This window comes from Piliocolobus tephrosceles, chromosome 13 (assembly GCF_002776525.5).
Source record: "Piliocolobus tephrosceles isolate RC106 chromosome 13, ASM277652v3, whole genome shotgun sequence".
Taxonomy (NCBI): domain Eukaryota; kingdom Metazoa; phylum Chordata; class Mammalia; order Primates; family Cercopithecidae; genus Piliocolobus; species Piliocolobus tephrosceles.
In genome coordinates, this window is record NC_045446.1 from 107,025,971 (window position 1) to 107,050,856 (window position 24,886).

The following is a 24,886-nucleotide window of genomic DNA, read 5'->3' on the forward strand; positions in this document are numbered from 1 at the left end:
TTTTTTTTTTTTTTTTTTTTTTTTGAGACGGAGTCTCGCTCTGTCGCGGCCCAGGCTGGAGTGCAATGGCCGGATCTCGGCTCACTGCAAGCTCCGCCTCCCGGGTTTACGCCATTCTCCTGCCTCAGCCTCCCGAGTAGCTGGGACTACAGGCGCCCGCCACCTCGCCCGGCTAGTTTTTTTTTTTTTTTTTTTTTTGTATTAGTAGAGACGGGGTTTCACCGTGTTAGCCAGGATGGTCTCGATCTCTTGACCTCGTGATCCGCCCGTCTCGGCCTCCCAAAGTGCTGGGATTTTTTTTTGTTTTTAAATGGAGTCTCGCTCTGTCGCCCAGGCTGCAGTGCAGTGGTGCCATCTTGGCTTACTGCAGTCTCTGTCTCCTGGGTTCAAGTGATTCTCTTGCCTCAGCTTCCTGAGTAGCTGGGACTACAGGTGCTCACTACTGCTCCCAGCTAATTTTTTGTATTTTAGTAGAGACGGGGTTTCACCATGTTGGCCAGGCTGGTCTAGATCTCATTATCCGCCCACCTTGGCCTACCAAAGTGCTGGGATTACAGGCATGAGCCACTGCGCCCGGCTTTTTTTTTTTTTTAAACTTTGCTAAGCCTCAGTTTCCTTATTTGAAAAGTGAAGATAATCTCTATTTTGCCGAGAGGATGAGGTGAGATGATATATATAGAGCACTTAGTACAGTTCCTGGAACATAGGAAGTGTTCAGTGACTATAAACCTTTGTTGTCATAATTAATTCTTTGCACCCACCATATGCTTTTCTTGTTTTTTGCCTTTGTACGTGTTCCTCTGCTGTGAATTCCCTTACTCCGCTTATCCTGGTGAGCGTCTGCTGATCCTTCAAGAACTATCTCAATGTCCTCTACTCTGTGAGGCTTTCCCTGATCTTCCTAAGATGATTTGCCCTTACCTTTGTGTTCTGTTATATATTATGTTACATCCTTTAATGCATGTAACACATTTTGTAGTCATGTTTTTACATGTTTGGCTTCTCAGGTAGGCTGAGCTCACTTTCAGGGCCATGTGTAAGCAGGTTTGTAGCCCTAACACATCGCACAGTGTCTGGCCCATGGTGGATGTTCCATAAGTGATTACTTGGCGCGGTGACTCACGCCTGTGATCCCAGCACTTGGGGAGGCCAAGGTGGGTGGATCACCTGAGGTCAGGAGTTCGAGACTTGGCCAACATGGTGAAACCCCATCTTTATTAAAAATACAAAAATTAGCCAGGCGTGGTGGTAGGCCCCTGTAATCCCAGCTACTCGGGAGGCTGAGGCGGGAGCATCACTTGAACCTGGGAGGCAGAGGCTGCAGTGAGCAGAGATCGCGCCATTGCACCCCAGCCTGGGCGACTCCGTCTCAAAAAAAAGAAAAAAAAAGTGATTACTTAATGTCTGAATGGCCTTAACTTATATTGCCTGGTTCTGGATATGTTCTTTGGAGCAAGGTAGAATAAGCCCTTTAAATATGTGAATAGCAGTAATAATAATGTATGTGTCTAACATTTATTGAGATCTTAGTATATTTTAAGCACTTTACATATATTGAATCATATAAGTCTCACAACACATTGTGATGGAAATTGTTGTTACTCTCATTTAATAGATGAGAAAACTGAGACTGCCCAGCTAGTAAGAGGCAGAGCTGGGATTCAACGTCAAGAATGTTGCAAAGCCTTTGCTCATTACCACTGTGTAATCAACTCTAACATGTTCCACCTTCTCCCCATTGCCTTCTCCAGTCAATCTTTTCTGTGGTCAACCTTCTTTGTAATTGTTGGAGCAGGATGGAAGAAATAAATATACAGGGAACCCTCATTATGCCTATGAGTATATATGCTCTGTTAGGGTACAGATGTGCAAAACTCTAGCTATGCTGACAAAGTACAGAGCAAGGCAGCCATGATATTGAAGGACTGGGAAACTGATATGTATTGAATGGAAGGGAACTGGGAATACTTAGATTACTATAGCTAGAGAATCCTAGGGTGTCCCCCGATGAACAGAAGGCAGACTTGAGGTATCAGGGAACATTTTTTAGAACCTGATTATTGGCTTACTATTAGACCTTCTAGTAGTTAAGAATTATCTATGGAATTGAAAATAGAATCTATAGTACTAGCTAAATTTGTGTAAGATTTTCTGTATACAGGGACTGTGCTAGGCACTTTATAAGTGTTTCATTTTAGTCTCAGCCTTTTTTATTTTTATTAAGATTGTTTGATTTATACACATGCAGTTGTTGAGGCTGAGAGAGGTGAAGCACCTTGCCTAAGGCCATACAGCTGCTAAGTGAGGGAGCTGGAATTTGAATCCAGGTCTTCTGTCTCCAAAGCTGGTGCTTTGACCACTATGCTGTCTGTCACTTAAAGCACAGAGAGGAAAATTTTAGTATGGGAAGAACAATGGACCAGAACTACTGAGGGCCTTCCTAGCTCCTGAGATTCCTTGTGTGTGTGTGTGTGTGTGTGTGTGTGTGTTTTTTTTTCAGATAGGGTTTCACTCTGTTGCCCAGGCTGGAGTATGGTGGTGCAATCATAGCTCACTGCAGCCTGAAACTCCTGGTCTCAAGTGATCCTCCTGCCTCTGCCTCCTACTTTACACTCTTTATGTAACTCTGTCTTCTTTTCCATCTGATCACATAGCTCCTGCCTCAGCCTGAGTAGCTGGGACCACAGGTGCATGCCACCATGCCTGGCTTTTTTTTTTTTTTGGAGACAGGGTCTCACTGTATTGCTCAGGCTGGTCTTGAACTTCTAGGCTCAAGTGATCCTAGGCCTTGGTCCCCCACAGTATTGGGATTACAGGTGTGAGCCATCACACCTGGCCTATTCCTTGGTTTTATATTAGCAGTTACAGCAGTAACTCAGCTCCGACAGCTTATGGAGGCTTATTTTAGGCTTCATTGGAAAATTCCAGAGGAGGAGACCTGGCCCTCAGAAGTTTATGGTTTAACTGGAGAGGTAAAACACATTTTCATGAAAAAAGTAATATTGGCTGGGCGTGGTGGTTCACGCCTGTAATCCCAGCACTTTGGGAGGCCAAGGCGGGCAGATCACCTGAGATTGGGAGTTTGAGACCAGCCTTACCAACATGGAGAAACCCTGCCTCTACTAAAAAAATACAGAATTAGCCGGGCGTGGTGGTACATACTTGTAATCCCAGCTACTCAGGAGGCTGAGGCAGGAGAATTGCTTGAACCTGGGAGGTGGAGGTTGCAGTGAGCTGAGATCATGCCATTGTACTCCAGCCTGGACAACAAGAGTGAAACTCCTCCATCTGAAAAAGAAAGAAAGAGAGAGAGGAGAGAGAAGAGAGAAGAGAGAAAGAATAGAGAAGAGAGAAGAGAGAAGAGGAAAGAAGGAAAGAAGGAGGAAGGAAGGAAGGAGAAGAAAGAGAGAGAGAGAGAAAGAAAGAAAGAAGGAAAGAAAGAAAGAAAAAAAGAAAGAAAGAAAAAAAGAAAGAAAGAAAGAAAGAAAACAGTAATATTGAGAGTAATCTGCCTGGGAACACATGAAACTTATGAGCTCAGTGTTAAGGTGGTTCTGGGTTGACAGGTGAGGATAAGGTTGGCCGGGAAGGCTTCCTGGAGGAAATGCATGAGCCACTCCTTTTTTGCCTGATTCTGAGATTGCTAGGAGATGCATGAGTGCAGTTGGATGACCCCTCCGAGCTCTGTGGCTCACAGAAGGTCTCAGGCTAGGCAGCAAGTAGATCTCACTGGGTTTCATCTGATCTGTTGGTAACTGCTATATAGTGAACAATGTTGAGGGTTCTGAGGCCATGTCTAGGGTGCCATGATTGACTAGTGATGTCCCTCACAGTTTTAGGCCTAGAGGAAGATATTAGGACATGTCCTATTTATTTGCCACGGCAGATCTAAGGGCTGCTTTTTTTTTGGACATGGAGTCTTGCTCTGTCTCTCAGGCTGGAGTGCAGTGGCGCGATCTCAGCTTGCTGCCAGCTCCACCTCCTGGGTTCACACCATTCTCCTGCCTCAGCCTCCCAAGTAGCTGGGACTACAGGTACCTGCCACCATGCCTGGCTCATTTTTTGTATTTTTAGTGGAGGCAGGGTTTCACCGTGGTCTTGATCTCCTGACCTCGTGATCCGCCTGCTTCGGCCTCCCAAAATGCTGGGATTATAGGTGTGAGCCACTGCACCCGACCGAAGGGCTGCATTCTTACTTACTTATTTATTTATTTATTTTAGAGACAGGGTCTTGTTCCGTCACCCAGGCTGGAGTGCAGTGGTGTTACAGCTCATTGTAGCCTTGAACTCCAGGACTCAAGGGATCCTCCCACCTGGGTCCCCCAAGTAGCTGGGACTACAGGTGTGTGTCACCATGCATGGCTGATATTTTTACTTTTTTTGTAGAGATGGGGTCTCACTGTGTTGATCCAGCTAGTCTCAACCTCCTGGCTTAAAGTGATCCTCATGCCTTAGCCTCCTAAAGCCCGTTATTACACGTGTGAGCCATGGTGCCTGGCCCAAGGGCTACATTCTTTTTTTTTTTTTTTTTGAGACGGAGTCTCGCTCCGCTGCCCAGGCTGGAGTGCAGTGGCCGGATCTCAGCTCACTGCAAGCTCCGCCTCCTGGGTTTACGCCATTCTCCTGCCTCAGCCTCCCGAGTAGCTGGGACTACAGGCGCCCGCCACGTCGCCCGGCTAGTTTTTTGTATTTTTTAGTAGAGACGGGGTTTCACTGTGTTAGCCAGGATGGTCTCGATCTCCTGACCTCGTGATCCGCCCGTCTCGGCCTCCCAAAGTGCTGGGATTACAGGCTTGAGCCACCGCGCCCGGCCAAGGGCTACATTCTTAGACATCTCATCCTCTCTGTTACCACTCCAGCTCAGGTTACTATTGCCTCTTGCCTAGCCTAGCTCGTGGTTTTCTACCTTATCTCTGCATCAGCCCTGATTTTCTTCTTTCCAATCTGGCCTCCGCTTTAGGTTGTACTCTTAGTAGCTTCTGGAGTAATTTTTCAAAATGTGTTATCTGGAAAAACCGTTTCCTGGCCTCCATTTCTCTCTCTTTTTTGAGACAGGGTCTTGCTCTGTCACTGAGGCTGGAGTGCAGTGGCACAATCAAGGCTCACTGCAGCCTTGACCACTTGGACTCAAGCGATCCACCCACCTCAGTCTCCCACATAGCTGGGACTATAGGTATACACCACCACACCTGGCTAATTTTGAAATTTTTTTTGTACAGGGTAAGAAAGGGCCATCTTAAGTTGCTCAGGGTGGTCTCGAACTCCGGGCCTCAAGTGATCCTCCCTCCTTGGCCTCCCAAAGTGCTGAGATTACCGGCGTGAGCCACTGTGCCCAGCCCTAGTTCTCTTATGATAAAGGCCAAGTCTGCATGGCCTGGCTCCCACTGGCCTCCCTGGCATCATCTCCAACTGTGCTGCTTCTCGCCTAGTGTTGCTTTCCGCTGAAGGACTTTCTCATGCGTCTGTTAGAGCACACTTTCCTTATTTTCTTTGTCTAGTGAATACCTACTCATCCTTCAGTTCTCAGTGTAGGCATCATCTAAATCAGGCTTATTTCCTTCAGAGCATTTCCCTTGGTTCTAATTATACATTTCTCTGTGACTGATTGGTTTGTCTCCCTCCCTTCCCAGACTAGATCAAGAGTAGCAGCAGCTGAATCTGGTTTTAATCACGATTGCATCTGTAGCGCGTAGAAATAAATGCACATGGTAGGTGCCCAATAAATATTCCTCGAATGACTAGATGATCTTTAGTAGCCATCCTGCTACTGCATACAGACAAATAGATAGGACTTCTCTTCTCATGTTCCTTTTTTCTTTAATTCATTGCCCTTTTGGACCTGTCCTTGCCCATATCTTTTCTAGAGCCAGAAAAGGTAAGGAAAGAAGGTAGAATACAACCCATCCATATTTTAATTTTTTTCTGGCAGAACATTTATTTGAATTTGGATGATCCATGAATTCAGATTTTCCAGAGTTTTCCTGATCTTTAAATAGTTAAATATATCACCGGGCGTGGTGGCTCATGCCTGTAATTCCAGCACTTTGCGAGGCCAGGGCCGGTAGATCACCTGAGGTCAGGAGTTTGAGATGAGCCTGGCCAACATGGTGAAAACCCATCTCTACTAAAAATCCAATTAGCCGGGCATGGTGGCAGGTGCCTGTAATCCCAGCTACTCGGGAGGCTGAGGCAGGAGAATAGCTTGAACCCAGGAGACGGGTTGCAGTGAACCAAGAACACGCCACTGCACTCCAGCCTGGGTGACACAGGGAGACTTCGTTTCAAAAAAAAGAAAAACAAAAGGTAAATATAGATAATTACGTATGTAGCAAATGAGTCTTTTTGCCATGCTGACAGAGACTACCTGTCCTGTGCTTTCTGGAGATGGAACGCATCTAGGGGATAGTATTTCTCAAATGCAGAATTTCTCAAGTTCTGAGGTAGTTAAGACAGTACCTCATATAGAGTACATGCTTGAGAAGTGCTTATTCACCCCAGTGTTCAGGCCACCACTGGGCCCTAGAGCCCATGGATTCTTTCCTTTTCTCTTCTCCTCTCCCTAAGAGGATTAAAGATTCAGGTGACTGTAAACCACCAGGGAGTGGACCCCATCTGCCACCCTGGTTCCTGGTCCTTTTCTGCTCAGCTTTTTAAGAGTCAGCAGTGGTCAGGCGTACGTCACCTCTGTGTGTGTAGCACAGTGGGGCATCATGTCTGCAGGATGTTACGGGTTCTTCTGAGGGTTGGTAGCACATTCCCACTTCAGCTTATGTACTGCTGAAAGAAGCCCTTTTTCTTTGGTGTTTGCTTCCTGCTTGGAGGTGGCATGGTGGGAATGAGAGGGGCAGAAGCTGGCTTCCTTCAGGGTCAGTGCACTGACAAAGGGAACCATGTCTTGTGAGTCCTCAGGCAGGACTCCTCTGTTGCCCACCTCTTAGCTATCATGGTACAGAGAGGGGGACCACAGTAAACAGTCCGTGATGGATCCTTTGTTGCTTGTCAGGGCTCTCTAGGAAACTTGGAATAGATTCAGAGTCTCCAGATCCAGCCATTTCCTGAATACTCTTTCCAGGCCAGATCCTGACTTTTTTTTAACCAGAGAAATAATTTTATTTGGACTGAGAGCTGGAGAACGAGAATAGGACCCGAGACAGCATATTGGGCTAGGGAGGAGAGGTGAGGTTCCAAAACGGCAGTCAAAGCTCGTCAACTGAACGGACTCTACTTCCCAGCAGCCTTGCACTTAGTGCAACCAACAGAAGGCCTGCTGGGGGATGTATTTGCCACTGAATTCCCCAAGTATGCCAACATTACAAAAAAGATAGAGGTTTTTCATCGTAATTACATTTCCACAAACCTCCCCAATCACAAGTATTATAAGCAGAAGTAAAAAAAATCACATTTTACAGATCTCAAACTTGTCTTCAACATTTAGTTCATCGCCTTCAAAAAAATAGCTCCCCTGCTAAACTCATTAACTGTATGATCTATCCAAGCAGCAAGAAGATGGCCAGGCCATGGCAATCCTCTTCCCATTTTCCCTAGCCACTCAGGGCTCAACAGCAGGGTGAGGCTCAGGTGCGGGTAGGGGGTGGGGAGCACAAAGGCTACTTTCCCCCAGTGCAACATGGCATCTGAAGCTTGATGGGGAAAGCAGAACTGGTGAGACTTGAGGGAAGGGTCCAGGGCCGGTATTTAGTCAGAGTCACTGCTGGAAGAGGAGGAATGCTTGCCATGCTTGTGGTGCTTGTGCTTCTTTTTATGAGCTTTCTTCATTTTCTTCTGCCTCTTCTTGTCCACCATCACTGCTGGTCTGACCGTGCCAGGAGCCAAGGGATTCGCAGGAGGGATTCCAGGGGCAGGCAGTGGGTACGGAGGAGGGTAGGGACCCGAGGGTTGGCATCCTGGATACGCTGGCTGTGGCACAGGATGAGGGGCTGCATGTCAGAGGAAAGCTGGATTGCCCTGGGGAGCTCCTGGGGGAGGAGGACAGGGGCCTGGGGGAAAGGGCGGATTGATAGGTGGTGGGTGGGCAGGATTGGAACCTCCAGGGCACCCAATGTTGAGGGGGATATGGCTTTGGCCCTGGCTGTCCGGTGTTGGGATTCCACATGTTTAGGTGAGTCCTCCAGCCTTTCGACGGCCGCCTGGGCTTGATGCATTCTCCCAGATCCTAACCTTTTTAATAGCTGGGCCTTTCTGCTTGAAGAGGGCCATTTCATCCTTTCTGCTCCAGGAGGAACAGTGGCAGCTTCTGAGGAAGTGGGGAGAGGTCCGGACTTGTGGCTCCAGACTCCTGTTGGTCACATCTGGTGTGGCCAACTGCTCTGCGGGTCGGGGAGGTGCTCTGAGCAGGGCTGTGTGTGGCAGCAGTTTCCCAGGCAACCTGCTTCATCAGGCTGCAGCATGGGAGCTGCCATGGGGAGAGTTGGTGGGAACTGGGGTCCCGAGGTAGGGGTGGGAAGAGAGGAGCAATTCTAGAAGTGTACCGACTTGTCAGTTGAAGAATTTGGTACCGCCCCATCCCTGGAGCTAGAAACCTTGGGTTCTGTCTTAGCTTGGGCTGCCATGACACAATACCGTAGACTAGGGGGCTCAAACAACAGAAATCTCTTTTCTCATAGTTCTGGAAGCTAGAAGGCCCATATCAAGGTCTCTTCCGGGTTCCTGCCTTGCAGACAGCTGCCTTCTTGCTGTGTCCTCATATGGCAGAGAGAGAGCTCTAAGCCACTAGGCAGTGGGCCCCATCTGCCACCCTGGTTCCTGGTCCTTTCTCTCTTTCTCTCTTTTTAATCCTATCAGGCCATTTAACCTTAATGACCTCATTTAACCTTAATTACCTCCTAAAGATCCAGTCACATTGTGGATTAGGGCTTCAATATGTGAATTTTTCTTACTTTGAGAGGCTGAGGCGGGAGGATTGCTTGCACCCAGGAGTTCAAGACCAGCCTGGGCAACATAGTGAGACACCATCTCTGTTAAAAAAAAAAAAAAAAAAAAAAAAAAAAAAAAAGGTACAATATATACGTATGTGAATTTTGGAGGGATGTAGCTCCTTTCCACTCTTTCCCTCATATCCTGGTCCTATTAAGCTTAACATCGCTGGGTCCGTTCTGACTGTCCCTTCTTCATTCCCCTGCTGCTGCCCTAGTTAAAGCCCTCATCATCTTGCCCCTGGGCAGCAGCCTCCTCAGGTGGTTTTCCTGACACAGTCTCTAATTTCTCCAATCCATCTGTGCCAGTCCTGCCAGAGTTCTTGTCCTCAAAAAAAGGCCACCCTGTGATACTTTATTTCACCAGAGCCCTCAGTGCCTCCTCTCTGCCGTAGGACAGGGTGGAGGCTCTTTAGCATGGTCTGCGAGGCTCTGTGTGAGCAGCGGGTCACACACGCTGGTATCCGCACTCGAACACCTCTCTGTACGAGATGCTCCCTCTGTCTAGAATGCCTTTCTCCACCATCAGAATTCTTGTCAGCCTTCCTTCCTTCCTTCCTTTCTTTGGGGGAATTTTTTGCCCTTATCTTAGTACTCCCAGAACAGGAAGCTTTTTTCCCTTCTGCCTTCTGCTGCTCTTGAGGTCGTTCCCACCACTGGATTGTAAGCTTCCTGAGGGCATTTTGGTTATGAATCGAGACATCCGGACAGGAGTATGTGTTGAGAGGGGGTGTGCCACGGAAGTGTGCTGGTGTATGGGTGTCTGTGTGCTGCTGGTTACTTTGGTGTCCCTAGGATTTTCTACTTGGTGGTTCTGTGTTGTCATTGTTTCTTCTATCTGGGGGAGGTACAAAGTCAAACTCTTGACAGAGCCAGGCTTGAAGATGTTTTGTGGTTCACCAAGTGTTCATCAAGCCTTTGGGAGACCTTTTCCAGGCGCAGAACCTGTGAGCCTTGAGTTGTTGGTTTCACCCTCCACTATACCTGGCACTTGGGAAGGCCCTGGCCAAATTGCTATGCAGGGTCTGGTTGGATCCAGATGCTCCGTGACCCAGCGCCATCGTTTCCCCTCTTAAGCTTGGTCACTGATTTTCTCTTTTGGTGGGGGTCTCTGGGATCTAGGTGTTTGCGCCCAGATGAGTCATGGCTGGACGACCCCTCCGCATAGGAGATCAGCTGGTTCTGGAAGAAGATTATGATGAGACCTACATTCCTAGTGAGCAAGGTAACAAGTCTGTGAAGAGGCCAGTGGTGTATTGTGTTTGTTTTTTGAGGACAGGGATTATGTCTGGTTTATTTTTGTTCTTTCAGTGCAAAGTATGGTACATGTACAGAGTTGCTTAGTGTATTTGGGTTAGGTCCGATGTGAGCCTACCTTGGCCTCTTGACTTTTTTTTTTCAGTTTCTTTCTGTTGCCCAGGCTGAAGTACAGCGGCATGATCTCAGCTCACTGCAACCCCCGTCTCCCAGGTTCAAGTGATTCTCTCACATCAGCCTCCTGAGAAGCTGGGACTACAGGCATGCACCACCACACCTGGCAAATTTTTGTAATTTTAGTAGAGATGGGTTTCACCATGTTGGACAAGCTGGTCTCGAACTCCTGACCTCAAGCGATCTGCCTGCCTCTGGCTCCCGAAGTGCTGGGATTACAGGCATGAGCCACCATGCCCAGCTACTTGCCTGTTTTTGTAGATAAACCTTCATTGGAAAACAGCCACACTGGTTTATGTATTGTGTGTGGCTGCTTTTATGCTATAGCTGCAGAGATGTGTGGCTGTAAGAGAGGTATATGACCCACAAAGGCTAAAATAGTTACTATCCGGTTGTTTACAGAAAAATTTGCTGTCTCTGAGTTAGAGCAATGATTAGATTTAAATAGAAACATATTAGGGGATATCTAAATATAGTGTGTTCTGAGACCAGGGGAAACCCAATTTCCTAAATACAAACTTACAGCAGAGTTTTTTTAAACAACAAGAATAACATTATTAAGAACAATAACAACATAACTTATTATGTGCCAGCCTCTGTTTTAAGCACTTTACATGTATTACCTTATTACCTTTTTTTTTTTTTTTTTTTCTGAAACAGAGTCTCACTCTGTCACCCAGGCTGGAGTGCAGTGCTGTGATCTTGGCTCACTGCAACCTCCCTTTCCCAGGTTTAAGCAAATCTCGTTCCTTGGCCTCCTGAGTAGCTAGAACTACAGGTGCCCGCCACCACACCTGGGGAACTGATTTTTGTATTTTCAGTAGAGAAGGGGTTTTACCATGTTGGTCAGGCTGGTCTCAAACTGACTTCAAGTGATCTTCCCACCTCTGCCTCCCAGAGTGCTGGGATTACAGGCGGGAGACACATGCCTGGCCCGTGTATTACCTTTTCAACCCTCACTGCAACTCTCTGAGTTAGGTACTATTATTATCCCCATTTTACAGATGGGGAAACCAAGGCACAGAAAGATTAACTTCCTGTGGATATACAGTTCTGTTCTAAGTGGTGTGGCTAGAACCATCTCCAGGTATTCAAACTCTAGGGCCTGCACTTTTTGTTTTGTTTTGTTTTGTTTTTTTGAGATGGGAGTTTCACTCTGTCGCCCAGGCTGGAGGGCAGTGGCGGGATCTCTGCTCACTGCAACCTCCGCCTCCCAGGTTCAAGTGATTCTCCTGCCTTAGCCTCCCCAGTAGCTGGGACTACAGATGCGTGCCACCATGCCTAGGTAATTTTTTTTGTATTTTCAGTAGAGATGGGGTTTTGCCATGTTGGCCAGGCTGGTCTCAAAATGACTTCAAGTAATCTGCCCATCTTGGCCTCCCAGAGTATTGGGATTACAGGCATGAACCACTTGTGCCTGGCCATAGGGCCTGCACTTTGAAGCACTAAGCAGTTTTTTGGAGTGAAAGTTTCTTTGAAATTCTGACGAGTTATGATCTGAGCATACAAAGTTTGCTTATAATTCAGGTGGTTCATGGACCTGAGAGCAGGGTGCACAATTCTTGCACCTCTAGGAATACATGGATCTCATGTTAAATATTGGACTGTGCTTATAGCATAGGGCGTTTGTTTGTTTTCCATATTTTTGTTTATAGAGACAGTCTTACTCTGTCTCCCAGCTGGTATGCAGTGGCTCCATCATAGCTCACTGCAGCCTTGAACTCGTGGGCTCAGGTGATCCTCCCATGTAGCTAGAACTACAGGTGCGTGCCGTGTGTCTGGCTAATTAAAATAAATTTTTTTTTATAGGGATAGGATCTCACTGTGTTGCCCAGGCTCATCTTGAACTCCTGGGTTCAAGTGATCCTCCTTTCTGGGCTTCCCAAAGTGCAGGGATTACAGACATAAGCCACTACGACTGGCCTCTTTCTTTCTTTCCTACTTTCTCTTTAGAGACAGAGTCTTGCTTTGTTGCTCAGGCTGGAGTACAGTGGCGTGAGCTCGGCTCACTACAACCTCCAGGTTCAAGTGATTCTCCTGTCTCAGACTCCTGAGTAGCTGGGACTACAGGTGCACGCCACCACACCCAGCTAATGTTTGTATTTTTAGCAGAGACAGGGTTTCACCATGTTGATCAGGCTGGTCTTGAACTCCTGACCTCAGGTGATCTACCCACCTCGACCTCCCAAAGTGCTGGGATTAGAGGTGTGAGTCACTGCACCCGGCCATGACCGGCATATTTCTTAAATTTGTATACATTTGGTTGCTGTTGTAAATGGAGTCAAAGGTTTTTCTAAGGATGTTTATAAAAACTTTCTTCTGCCCAGTCCAGGTGTAGGCGTTCTGACCTCAAGCCACCATTTTCTCTTCCTGGGTTATCTCAGTAGCTTCCTAATCAGTTAGCCTTACTGCTTATAAAGCAGATCACATCAGGGTTGTGCTTTTGGTACCCCCCACCCCCATAACTCAACATAACACCCTTGATGGGATTGCAGGGCTCTGTGACCTGGCTGTCTCTACCAGTCACATTGGAATTTTTTTTTTTTTTTAGACCGAGTTTCACTCTGTCACTCAGACTAAAGTGCAGTGGCGTGAACTTGGCTTACTGAAGCCTTGACCCCCTCCCCTGGGCTCAAGTGATTCTCCCACCTCAGCCTCCCAAATAGCTGGGACTACACAGGTGCATGCCATCAGGCCCAGCTAATTTTTGTATTTTGTTGTTAGAGATGGGGTCTTGCTGTGTTGCCCAGGCTGGTCTTGAACTCCTGGGCTCAAGCAATCCACCCACCTCAGTCTCTCAACGTACTGGGATTACAGGTGTGCATCACCATGCCTGGCTATACTGGCTTTCTGACAGTCCCCAGAGCTACCGGTTGTCACACATCCTTTGCACCTGTGCTGCTTCTGCCTGAATGCTCTTTCTCTAGTGCTCTGCATGGCTGGCTCCTTTCGCTTGTGCAGGTTTCAGTTAACTGTCAACATTGCTGAGAGGCATTCCTTGACCATCGTTTCTATTATTATTATTATTATTATTTTGAGACGGAGTTTCACTCTTGTTGCCCAGGCTGGAGTGCAATAGCTTGATTCCTTGACTATCATTTCTAAAGGAATGCTCTTCCACCCTGACGTTCTCTAGCTCATACCTCATTTACTTCCTTCATTGCGTTTATCAGAAGTTTTAGTTTTTGTATATTTAACTGTTTACTTCGTTGCTGGCTGTCTCTTCTACTAGAAGGTAAGCTCCACAATGGCAGTGACTAGTTTTTTTCTTATTCATGGCTCCTAGTGACTGGTACGTAGGAGACACTCAAACATATTTGTGAAAAATGAATAAATTAGTCTGGTCAGTCAAGTTCCAGGCAGTCCTTTGAAAAAATATTTTCTCTTTCCTAGTTCCCAGGTACGTCAGCCTCCAAATTCTCCACTGCGATGGCTCGTTGGTGATGCCCTTCTGGCCTGGGCTATTACCAGCTTAAGCACTGATGTCATTTGCCTATTTATTTAATCATTTCTGGGGGTTCCGGTGACATGTTCCAATGATTATCTCATTTATCTTTTTTACTGTACATGAGATAGCTCTTTTTTTTTTTTGAACAGGATTTCACTCTTGTCGCCCGGGCTGGAGTACAATGGCGGGATCTCAGCTCACTGCAACTACCGTCTCCTGGGCTCAAGCGATTCTCCTGCCTCAGCCTCCTGAGTAGCTGGGACTATAGGCACATGCCACCATGCCTGGCTAATTTTTGTATTTTTTATAAAGACGGGGTTTCTCCATGTTGCCCAAGCTGGTCTCAAAATCCAGAGCTCAAGTGATCTGCCCACCTTGGCCTCCCAAAGTGCTGGGATTACAGGCATGAACCACGGTGCCTGACTGAGATAGTGCTTAAGACAGTACATATATCTCCACTGTCCTTCAGTTCTGTGGCAAAAGAGCTTTTCTAAATACTTGATTTCCAGAGTACAAAAAAGTTTTGTGTGTTTGTTTGAGACGAAGTCTTGCTTCGTCCCCCAAGCTGGAGTGTAGCCTTGACCTCCTCAAGCTCATTGTTGGCTGTCTCTTCTACTAGAAAGTAAGCTCCCACCTCAGCTTCCTGGGTAGCTGCATCTATAGGCACATGCCAGCACGCCCGGCTAATTTTCGTATTTTTTGTAGAGACAAGTTCTCACCGTGTTGCCCAGGCTGGTCTTGATCTCCTGGACTCAGGCGATCCTCCCACCTTGGCTTCCCAAAGTGCTGGGATTACAGGCATGAGCCACTGCACCCAGCCAGAACAAAAGTATTAGGGTCATAATATATAGCAACATTGAAAAAGAGGCAACTCCCTTCATGGAAGAGAGGGTTCAGTGAGTGGGGGTTCAGCCTGCTTGAGTATCATCCACTTTCTCAGCTCAGATAGCTCCCTGCCCCTAGGCAGAATCAGTCACTGCCTTCTCTCTGCACCCATAGCATACAGGACATGTCTTCATTACAGCATGTGTCACCTGGGTTGTACTCCATTTGTGTGTTTGTAATGTCCTCAAGGAGCACAGTCACTTGTAGTTGTTCAGTACATGTTTGTTGACTGAATGATGAGTGCTTTTGCACCAAGCTTTTGCAAATCCTGGGAGAGCTTACTACCTTCTGGTAAGGCTGTGCTCATCCTGGGTGGTTCTGGCTATGGTTTTGGGGTTCTTGCCTCTGAAGCCCCTGCTGGAATGAAGTCTTGGTTTTATTTTATTTTTTACCTTTATTTATTTATTTATTTTTGAGACGAAGTGTTGCTCTCGTCACCCAGGCTGGAATGCAATGGCGTGAACTCGGCCCACTGCAACCCCCTCCTCCCAGATTCAAGCAATTCTCCTGCCTCAGCCTCCAGAGTAGCTGGGATTACAGACACATGCCACCACACTGGGCTAATTTTTGTATTTTTAGTAGAGATGGGGTTTCACCATGTTGGCCAGGCTGGTCTCAAACTCTTGACCTTGTGATCCACCTGCCTCGGCCTCCCAACATGCTGAGATTATAGGCATGAGCTACCGCGCCTGCCTATTTTTTGCGTTTTTAATGCTTGGCTTCAGATTATATCATTGTAGTGTAGAGATAGCATGCTTGGATTCAAGTGTACCATTTATAAATTGTAAGGAAACAATTATATGTTTATTGTTTATAATTTAAAGAATATGATTTTCTCATTGATGGAGAGAAAAGACAAAGTAGAAAAAGATTGAGAGTTTTTTTCTTCTTTTCATCTCTTTTACTTTCCCACCTCTGCCTCTCCTTTCAGAAATTCTTGAATATGCCCGGGAGATTGGTATTGATCCCATCAAGGAACCAAAACTGATGTGGCTGGCGCGGGAGGGCATTGTGGCCCCACTGCCTGGGGAGTGGAAACCATGGTAAGTCAGTAGGGGGTGTGGCCCAGTGACTTGGCCTAGCAGAGGCCGAGGGAAGCTAATACTGGAGATGAGTTTTGCCTGGCCTACTTTTCCAATCCTATCCTGTACAGTCAGGGACAATACTGTGCCACCCCTCTGCTATGCTGCCTGCTATTTCAGGCTTCAGTGTAGGCTGACTGGACAGTCCCTAGGATGGGGTTCAATGCTTATATCTAAGGCCACAGAAGCTACTGCCATGGATCTGGTCCTCTAGCACCAGCATCTGTTTAGGATGTGCTGAGGGGGTGTTGTTACTCCTGACAACTTCACCTCCTTAGCATGTCTAAAATGGATGCTGGTCTTGCCAGGCACAGTGGCCCACACCTGTGATCCCAGCACTTTGGGATGCTGAGGTGGGTGAATTGCTTGAGGTCAGGAGTTCGAGACTACCCTGGCCAAGATGGTGAAACCCTGTCTCTATTAAAAATACAAAAAATTAGCTGGGTGTGGTGGCACACACCTGTAGTCCTAGCTACTCAGGAGGCTGAGGAGAATAACTTGAACCTGGGAGGCAGAGGTTGCAGTGAGCCGAGGTTGCGGCACAGCACTCCTGCCTGGGTGACAGAGCGAGACTGCATCTCAAAAAAAAAAAAACCACAATAAATAAAACTACTACTTAAAAAGATAAAATAAAATAAAATAAAATAAAATAAAATAAAATAAAATAAAATGAGATGCTTGTGTTGAAGAGGTTTGCAGTGAGGCCCTGCAGACCAGCAAAGGGTTTCTGTGTCCCTTGGGAACATTGCACTCTTGTCGCCCAGGCTGGAGTGCAATGGCATGATCTCGGCTCACTGCAACCTCCACCTCCTGGGTTCAAGCGATTCTCCTGCCTCAGCCTCCCGAGTAGCTAGGATTACAGGCATGCACCACCACACCTGGCTAATTTTGTATGTAGAGATGGGGTTTCTCCATGTTGGCGAGGTTGGTCTCAAACTCCTGACCTCAGGTGATCCACCGGCCTTGGCCTCCCAACGTTCTGGGATTACAGGCATGAGCCACTGAGCCCAGCCTGTTCTCTTGATCTTTTTAGCCACCTTTCCTTTAACCTTCTCCCACCTCTATTGAAGTAAATTTGTCAGGACTTTACACAGTGTTTGAGGTGCTAAGGACTTCTGGTCATGTTTGTAGGATAAGTTTATAGGAGTGGATTCTGTTTCCAATACCTAACTTGATGGATGGAAGGAAACTGTCATTGGTTATGGGCCAGCTGCGTGCCAGCTTTTATGCCAGCTGCCTTTATATACCTGATAGTGGTGGCTAACACCCTTTTTTATCCTGTAAGGAGAGTGTGAATTTTTTTTGGAGACGGAGTCTTGCTCTGTCGCCCAGGCTGGATTGCAATAGCGCAATCTCGGCTCACTGCAACCTCTGCCTCAGCCTCCTGAGTAGCTGGGATTACGTGCATGTGCCATCACGCCTGGCTAATTTTTGTATTTTTAGTAGGGACGGGGTTTCACCATGTTGGTCAGGCTGGTCTTGAACTCTTGATCTTATGATCTGCCTGCCTTGGCCTCCCAAAGTGCTGGGATTACAGGTATGAGCCACCGCGCCCGGCCTATTTTTCACTTTTTAAAATAAATTGGCCAGGCGTGGTGGCTTACACCTATAATCCCAGCACTTTGGGAGGCCGAGTTTGGGGGATTGCTTGAGCTCAGGAGTTTGAGACCAGTCTGGGCAATCTGGCGAAACTCTGTCTCTATAGAAAATTCAAAAATTAAGTGGAGGTGGTGATATGCACCTTTAGTCCCAGCTACTTCGGAAGCTGAGTTAGGAGGATCGCTTTAGCCTGGGAGATTGAGGGTGCAGTGAGCCGAGATTGCATCACTGCACTTCAGCGTGGGGGAGAGAGAGAACCTGTCTCAAAAACAAATAAAATGAGTCATTAAAACGTAGGTATAGATACATTTTACCCTTCTTCTTTACCCGTCTTTTACCCTTCTTCTTTTCCTAAGGGTAATTACTATTAATTGGTAAATTCTCTCTAGATTCTTTTAATACACATGTATGCACCCCCTCCCCCACAATGGTTTAGTTTTAAACATAAGCACTTTATTATATACACTGTTCTTCTATGTCCGTTTGTGTAGGCCTACTCATTCTTGTATCAGCTGCATACTTTCCTGTGTAGAGATGTATCACAATTTTCAAAAATCTTGATTTATTTGAATAGTCTTACATTGAAGGACATTTAGATATTTTCCTAATTGGCCATGAAGTGAAGCTGTTTCTGGATCCTCTACTCTCTTCCACTGAGTTGTTTGTCTGTCTTCACACCAGTACCATTCTGTCTTGATTATATAGTTTTATGATAAATCTTGAAATCATTTAAGGTAAATCCTCCAACTTTGTTCTCCATTTTCAAAGTCACATTCTAGGTATTTTGTATTTCCATATGAATTTTAGAATAGCTTGTCAGTTTCCGAGGCCGAGCACGGTGGCTCATGCCTGTAATCCCAGAACTTTGGGAGGCCGAGGCGGGCGGATCACTTGAGGTCAGGAGTTCAAGACCCGTCTGACTAACATGGAGAAACCCCATCTCTACTAAAAATGCAAAATTAGCCGGGCGTGGTGGCACATGCCTGTAATCCCAGCTCCTAGGGAGGCTGAGGCAGGAGAATCACTTGAACCCGGGAGGTGGAGGTTGCAGTGAGCCGAGATCATGCCTTTGCACTCCAGCCTGGGCGACAAGAGCGAAACTCCGTCTCAAAAAAAGAGAAGAGCTTGTCAGTTTCCTATTAGGATTTTTATTGTGGTTAAGTTGACTCTGTAAATCAATTTGGGGAAAATTGACATCTTAAACAGTACTTTCAACCCATGAACATGGTCTGTTTCCATTTGCAGTATTTAGGTTTTCTTTAATGTCTCTAGTACATATTTACCCTGTAGAAAAATGTAATCTGCAAATAAGGACAATTTTTTATTCCGTTTTTAGTATATTGAAGTTTTTGTTGTTGTTGTCGTTGTTGTTGTTTTTGAGATAGAGTCTTGCTCTGTTGCCCAGGCTGGAGTACAGTGGTATGATCATTACTCACTGCACCCTCTAACTCCTGGGCTCAAGAGATCCTCCCACCTCAGCTTCCCCAGTAGCTGGGACTACAGGTGTATGTCACCATGCGTGGCTAATTTTTGTATTTTTTTTGTAGAGATGGGGTTATGCCATGTTGCTCAGGGTGGTCTTGAACTCCTAAGCTCAAGCAATTCACCTGCCTCAGTGTCCTAGAGTGTTGGGGTTACAGGCATGAGCCACAGCGCCCAGCCTAGAAATACCATCAATTAAAAAATTGTCAATAAAAAAAAATAGTCAATCCACGGGCAACAAATAACAATGGATCATTTTAAATTCCATTTCCCAAGTTGTTTGTAGAGTTGAACTGGCCATCTGTTGATCTTTTGTGATTTACCTGTTTATATCTCTTGCCTTTTTGTCTAGCAGATTGCTTATCTTTTATTTTTGTTAAGGTGACAGAACTCTTTGATTATTCTGGGTATTCTGGGTAATAGTATCTTACCCAGTGGTATCTTACCACTATTTCTACTATTTTATCCCAGTCACATATCTTTTAATTTGGTTTATGCTTTCTTTTGTCATAGTGAAGTCAATACATTTATATATATTTTTTCTTAATTGTGGTAAAATATATATAACATGAAATTTACCATTTTAAGCATTTTTGAGTGGACAATTCAGCAGCATTAAGTACATTTACAATGTTACATGGCTATCACTACCATTCATCTCCAGAATTTTTTCATCCCCAAACTGAAACTCTATAGCCATTACATATGAATTCCCCATTTTCCTTTCTCCTTAATCTCTGGCAATCACCATTCAGCTTTCTGGCTCTATGAATTTGCCTATTCTAGGTACTTTATATAGGTGGAATTATGCAATATTTGTCCTTTTGTGTCTGACTTCTTTCACTTAGCATAATATCCTCAAGGTGCATCTATGTTGTAGCATGCGTGAGAATTTTTTCTTAAGGCTGAATAATATTCCATTGCATGTATATACAACATTCTATTTATCATTTTTTTTTTTTTTGAGACGGAGTCTCGCTCTGTCACCCAGGCTGGAGTGTAGTAGTGCGATCTTGGCTCACTGCAACCTCCACTTTCTGGGTTCTAGCGATTCTCCTGCCTCCGCCTCTTGAGTAGCTGGGATTACAGGCACGTGCCACCATGCCCAGGTAATTTTGTATTTTTAGTAGAGATGGAGTTTCACCATGTTGGCCAGGCTGGTCTCAAACTCTTGACCTCAAGTGATCTGCCCGCCTCGGCCTACCAAAGTGTTGGGATTACAGGCGTGAGCCACTGTGCCCAGCCCTATTTATCAATTTTTCTGTCAATGGACATTTGGCCTTCTTCCCGTCTTTTGGCTATTGTGAATAATGCTGCTGTGATTATTGGTATACAAATAGCTGTTTGAATTATTGCTTTCAATTCATTTGGGTATATGCCCAGAAATGGAATTGCTGGGTCACATGGTAATTCTATTTTAAATTAAATTAAATTAATTTTTTTCTTAGAGATGGGGTACTGCTCTGTCACCCAGGCTGTGCAGTTGCGTAATCATAGCTCACTGTAGCCTCAAACTGCTGGGCTCAAGGGATCCTTCTGCCTCAGCCTCCTAAGTGGCTGGGACTACAGGTGTGCCCCATGGTACCCAGCTATTTTAAAATTATTTAATCTATTGTAAAATATATTTTATATTTAAGTTAAATTTTATTTTATATTAAATTTGATTTAATTTTTTTGAGGAACCCCCGTGCTATTTACCAAAGTGGCAGCACCATTTTACATTCCTACCAGCAGTGTACAAGGGCTCCTCTGTCTGCCAGGCTGGCGGTCAATGGCACAATCTCAGCTGATTGCAACCTTCACCTCCTGGGTTCAAGTGATTCTCCTGACTCAGCCTCCCAAAAGCTAGAATTATACACGCATGCCACCACGCCCAGCTAATTTTTTTTTTTGACGGAGTCTTGCTCTGTCACCCAGGCTGGAGTGCAGTGGTGCAACCTTGGCTCCCTGCAGCCTCCACCTCCCCCGTTCAAACAATTCTCCTGCCTCAGCCTTCCAAGTAGCTGGGATTACAGGCACGTGCCACCACGCCTGGCTAATTTTTGTATTTTTAGTAGAGACGGGGTTTCACCATGTTGGTCAGGCTGATCTTGAACTCCTGACCTCGTGATCTGCCCACCTTGGCCTCCCAAAGTGCTGGGATTACAGGCATGAGCCACTATGCCCAGCCAATTTTTGTATTTTTTAGTAGAGATGGGATTTCACCATGTTGATCAGGCTGGTCTCGAACTCCTGACCTAAGGTGATCCACCTGCCTCGGCCTCCCAAAGTGCTGGGATTACAGGTGTGAGCCACCGCACCTAGCCTTGTAGCCTTGAACTCTTGGGCTCAAACAATCCTCCCACCTCAAGTCTCCTGAGTAACTGAAACTACAGATGTGTGTTACTGTGCCTGGCTAATTTTTTTCATTTTTTTAGAGACAGGGTCTCACTATGTTGCCAAGGCTCATTTTTTGGATTTTTGATAATAGCTATGCTTACGGTGTGAAGTAGCATTTCAGAATAGTTTTGATTTGCATTTTCCCAATGTTTAGTGATGTGGGACATCTTTTCATGTGCTTATTGGTCATTTGCATATCTTCTATCAGTGTCCTTTTTTACCCCTGATTTTTTTTATTTCTGCTCATTTTCTCATTTCTTTTTCGTTTGCTCTTATGTTTGAATTGAGATTCGGCTTGTCAGATTTCATAAGGAGCTTGATTGGGATTGTATTGGATTTATATATTAATTTTGGGATTATTGACATCTTTACAGACTTGAGTCTTTCTATTCTGGAATACTGAATGCCTCTCCCGTGGGTGTTTTTCTTTTTTCTGACTTTTCAGTAAAACTCTATAAAGGTTTCGCACATTTTAGATTTATGCGTGAGTATAAAATATTTTGCATTACTATTGTGAGTGGACTTCATTTTTCCTGTTAGCTGTCCTAATAGATTGTTGTTAATGGTGGATGAGATGAGTGGCTTATTTTGGACTTGTCCATGTTGAAACACAGATTCTTGAAGAATACCTCCTACATTATTTTCTTCTACCATTGGTCCACACTAGCTTGGATTATTACTTTTTTTTTTTTTTTTTTTGAGATGGAGTTTTGCTCTTGTTGCCCAGCTGGAGTGCAATGGCATGATCTCACCTCCCGGGTTCAAGTGATTCTCCTGCCTCAACCTCCCAAGTAGCTGGGATTACAGACGCCCCCTACCACCCCAGCTAATTTTGTATTTTCAGTAGAGATGGGGTTTCTCCATGTTGGTCAGGCTGGTCTTGAACTCCTGACCTCAGGTGGTCCACCCACCTCGGCCTCCCAAAGTACTGGGATTACAGGCGTGAGCTACCACGCCCGGCAGGATTACTGCTTCTTATGAGTTTAGAGTCTTCTGTAAAACCAGAGCTCTCACAATGCGTTGTTCTTCCTCAGACTGTTTATTAAAATATTAAGATTTATTCTAGCACTTAATGTTCAACATACTATAGTTTTTATACTTCTCCATCTAAATAAAACCAAGTTTGTTCCTATACTAGTCCAGCATGCATTCTTAAGAACTCCAGTGATTATACATCAGCATCTAGAGATTAGGTATCCCAATCCTTTCTTCCCATATCTAAGCTAACTCCTTCTTAACCAAATGGTACCCTTTGACTCTGTGTTAATCCTTTCCTTCCCTCCGCTCTTAACCCCTCTCATTCCATCTTCTCCTTCCCTTTTCCACCCCCGCTATTCCTCCTCTTTTACCTCTTCTCCCTTTTTCTTTTTTTCCCCTCTTTTTCTTTTTCTTCTTTTGTAACTGAGCAGGGACTAACTTCTGAATTCTGCCCGTCCCCAGCCAGGACATCACAGGTGACATTTACTATTTCAACTTTGCCAACGGGCAGTCTACGTGGGACCATCCATGTGATGAACACTATCGGAATTTGGTGATCCAAGAGCGGGCAAAGCTGTCAACTTCAGGGGCCATTAAGAAGAAAAAAAAAAAGGAAAAGAAAGACAAGAAGGACAAAGAGACCCCCAAAAGTTCCCTGGTGAGTCAGTGGATGCCTCCTCCCAGAGAGGCCAGGGCTGAAATCTGGAGGGACATTGGGAACCTCTAGGTGTCTGCAGCTGGGAGGTTGAAGACAACAGTCAGAATATGGTAAATTCTTGATAGTATATCATCTAAACTGCCTGTCTTCTGGTCGATTTTCCTTTCAGATTTTGGAATTCTGGAAGTTGTTGCCATGTCTACACATTTCCTTTTCTCCCCACTTGGGAAGTGCATGTTACCTAATAGGATTGATGAGAGAGAGTGCTCTTCTGAGAATGGTTTTTTCCATGGTAGTAGCAGTAATGGCATCTGCTGCTCTGGAGAGTGGGGACTGAAAGTGGTTGGCAGAGGCCAGTGAGCTGAGTGAAGTGTCCTTTCTCCTATTCAGAGTCAGGCCTCCCCAGTGTGGATTCCTTATTTGTCTTAAGGCGGTGTGAATTCCTAGATGTCAGATGTAGCCATAATTTAGTTGTCAAAACACCGGGTGCCTTCAAGATTCCAAAGAAAAGCCTTGGGCTTTATGTGCTCATCTAGATTGTTGCCAGTGTCCTCACTGAGTGGTGGGTAACTGAAGTTTAATTGCAATGTGATTTCCTTATTGTTTTTTTTTTTTGAGATGGAGTCTCGCTCTGTCACCCAGGCTGGAGTACGGTGGCGTGATCTCAGCTCACTGCAATCTCTGCCTTTCAGGCTCAAGCAGTTCTCCTGCCACAGCCTCCTGAGTAGTTGGGATTACAGGTGTCCGCCACCACGCCTGGCTAATTTTTGTATTTTTAGTAGAGATGGGGTTTCACCATGTTGGCCAGGCTGTTCTCAGACTCCTGACCTCAAGTAATCCACCCGCCTCAGCTTCCCAAAGTGCTGGGATTACAGGCGAGAGCCAGCATGCCCAGCCTGATTTCCTTGGTTATAAGTAGCTTTTGTATTTGAGTTCAAAGTATTCATATTAATTATTGTTTTATTTGTCCCTTTAGTACGTCTGAACCTAGGAGGTGGAGTTATTGCCCACATGATTTAGGTGGAGCAACTAAGACCTGGAGCCATACCAGACTGAGGCCCAGGCTCTCCCAGAATGCTGTGGTGGTCCCTTTACCCAGGCCTGGGGCAGGTGGGACATGCTGAAGAGAGGGACGAACATAGGAACTCAGCTCAGCCAGTGGGGAGCACTGGGAACATCGTTTCCACCCTCTTCAGTGGTCCACTTGTTTTGCTCTTACAGCTTTTATTTCCCTCCAGAGCCTTGTGCTTCCTCTGGTCCAAGCTCTGCAGACACTTCTCTCTTCCCTCCCCTCCCTGACATACTACTCATGTTTTGAGAAACACGGTAACAAGCCCATTCCTCCAGATGGAGAAAAGAGGGCAGATAATTTCCAGCTAGGCTGGATTTTCCAATGTTATGTTTTTGAACGGCAAAAGGTGACCACAGGGCTTTTCACGGACCCTAGATTATTTGAAATGGTAGTCAGGCATCTGGGCAGGCTGTGGCTTGACGAAAGGTGGGAGATGGAATGAAGTGAGGGTTCTGAGGTGGAGAGCTGGGTAGAGGACTGAGATACAGATGTGCGATTGGGTTCTTAGAGCCCTCTGTTAAAAAGAGTTCCTTCCGTGATTGCAGGAAGTGAAGAAAATGGGACAGCCCTGGGCTGTCAGTATGGTTCTTAGGGCTCAGGACAGGTGCCTCAAACTTGAGTTTGTCCAGGGGACAGCTCTGAGCCAGGCAGGCAGCCTGGGCCCAAGTGGTTTGGACTCTCTGGAGGTGTGCACTCACAGCCAACTGGGGTTCAGTGTGAATGTTTGTAGAGGGGTGGTTGAGTTTTTAAAAGTTTTTCTAGCCCAGAGGGTCTGTGACCATGTGGAGGTCTCTCAAGCAATACCAACTGGTTTGTTTGGTAGACAATGCTAGACTGAGTTTTCAAGTCTCGGGTCATTTGTTATGCTTCTCTTCTCTCCCTGTTAAAAATTTTCTGAGTGTCCTTGATAAGGTTGGTGGACTTTTTTTTTCTCCTTCT

The 24,886-nt window shown here is 45.8% G+C and overlaps 1 protein-coding gene across 10 annotated transcripts in view; it reads left to right on the forward strand.

Annotated features, from left to right (window-relative positions):
* CEP164 (centrosomal protein 164) overlaps window positions 1-24,886 on the forward strand; it is an 86,631-nt gene that overhangs the window by 1,741 nt on the left and 60,004 nt on the right. For 9 of the 10 annotated variants that reach the window (XM_023208321.1, XM_023208318.1, XM_023208326.1 and 6 more), the window contains exons 2-4: window positions 10,056-10,158; window positions 15,629-15,740; window positions 22,680-22,875. In XM_023208321.1, the coding sequence (XP_023064089.1) occupies window positions 10,077-10,158; window positions 15,629-15,740; window positions 22,680-22,875 (390 nt within the window). In that variant the 5' untranslated portion in view covers window positions 10,056-10,076. The remainder of the gene's footprint in view (window positions 1-10,055; window positions 10,159-15,628; window positions 15,741-22,679; window positions 22,876-24,886) is intronic. The other variant, XM_023208324.3, reaches the window with a different exon arrangement.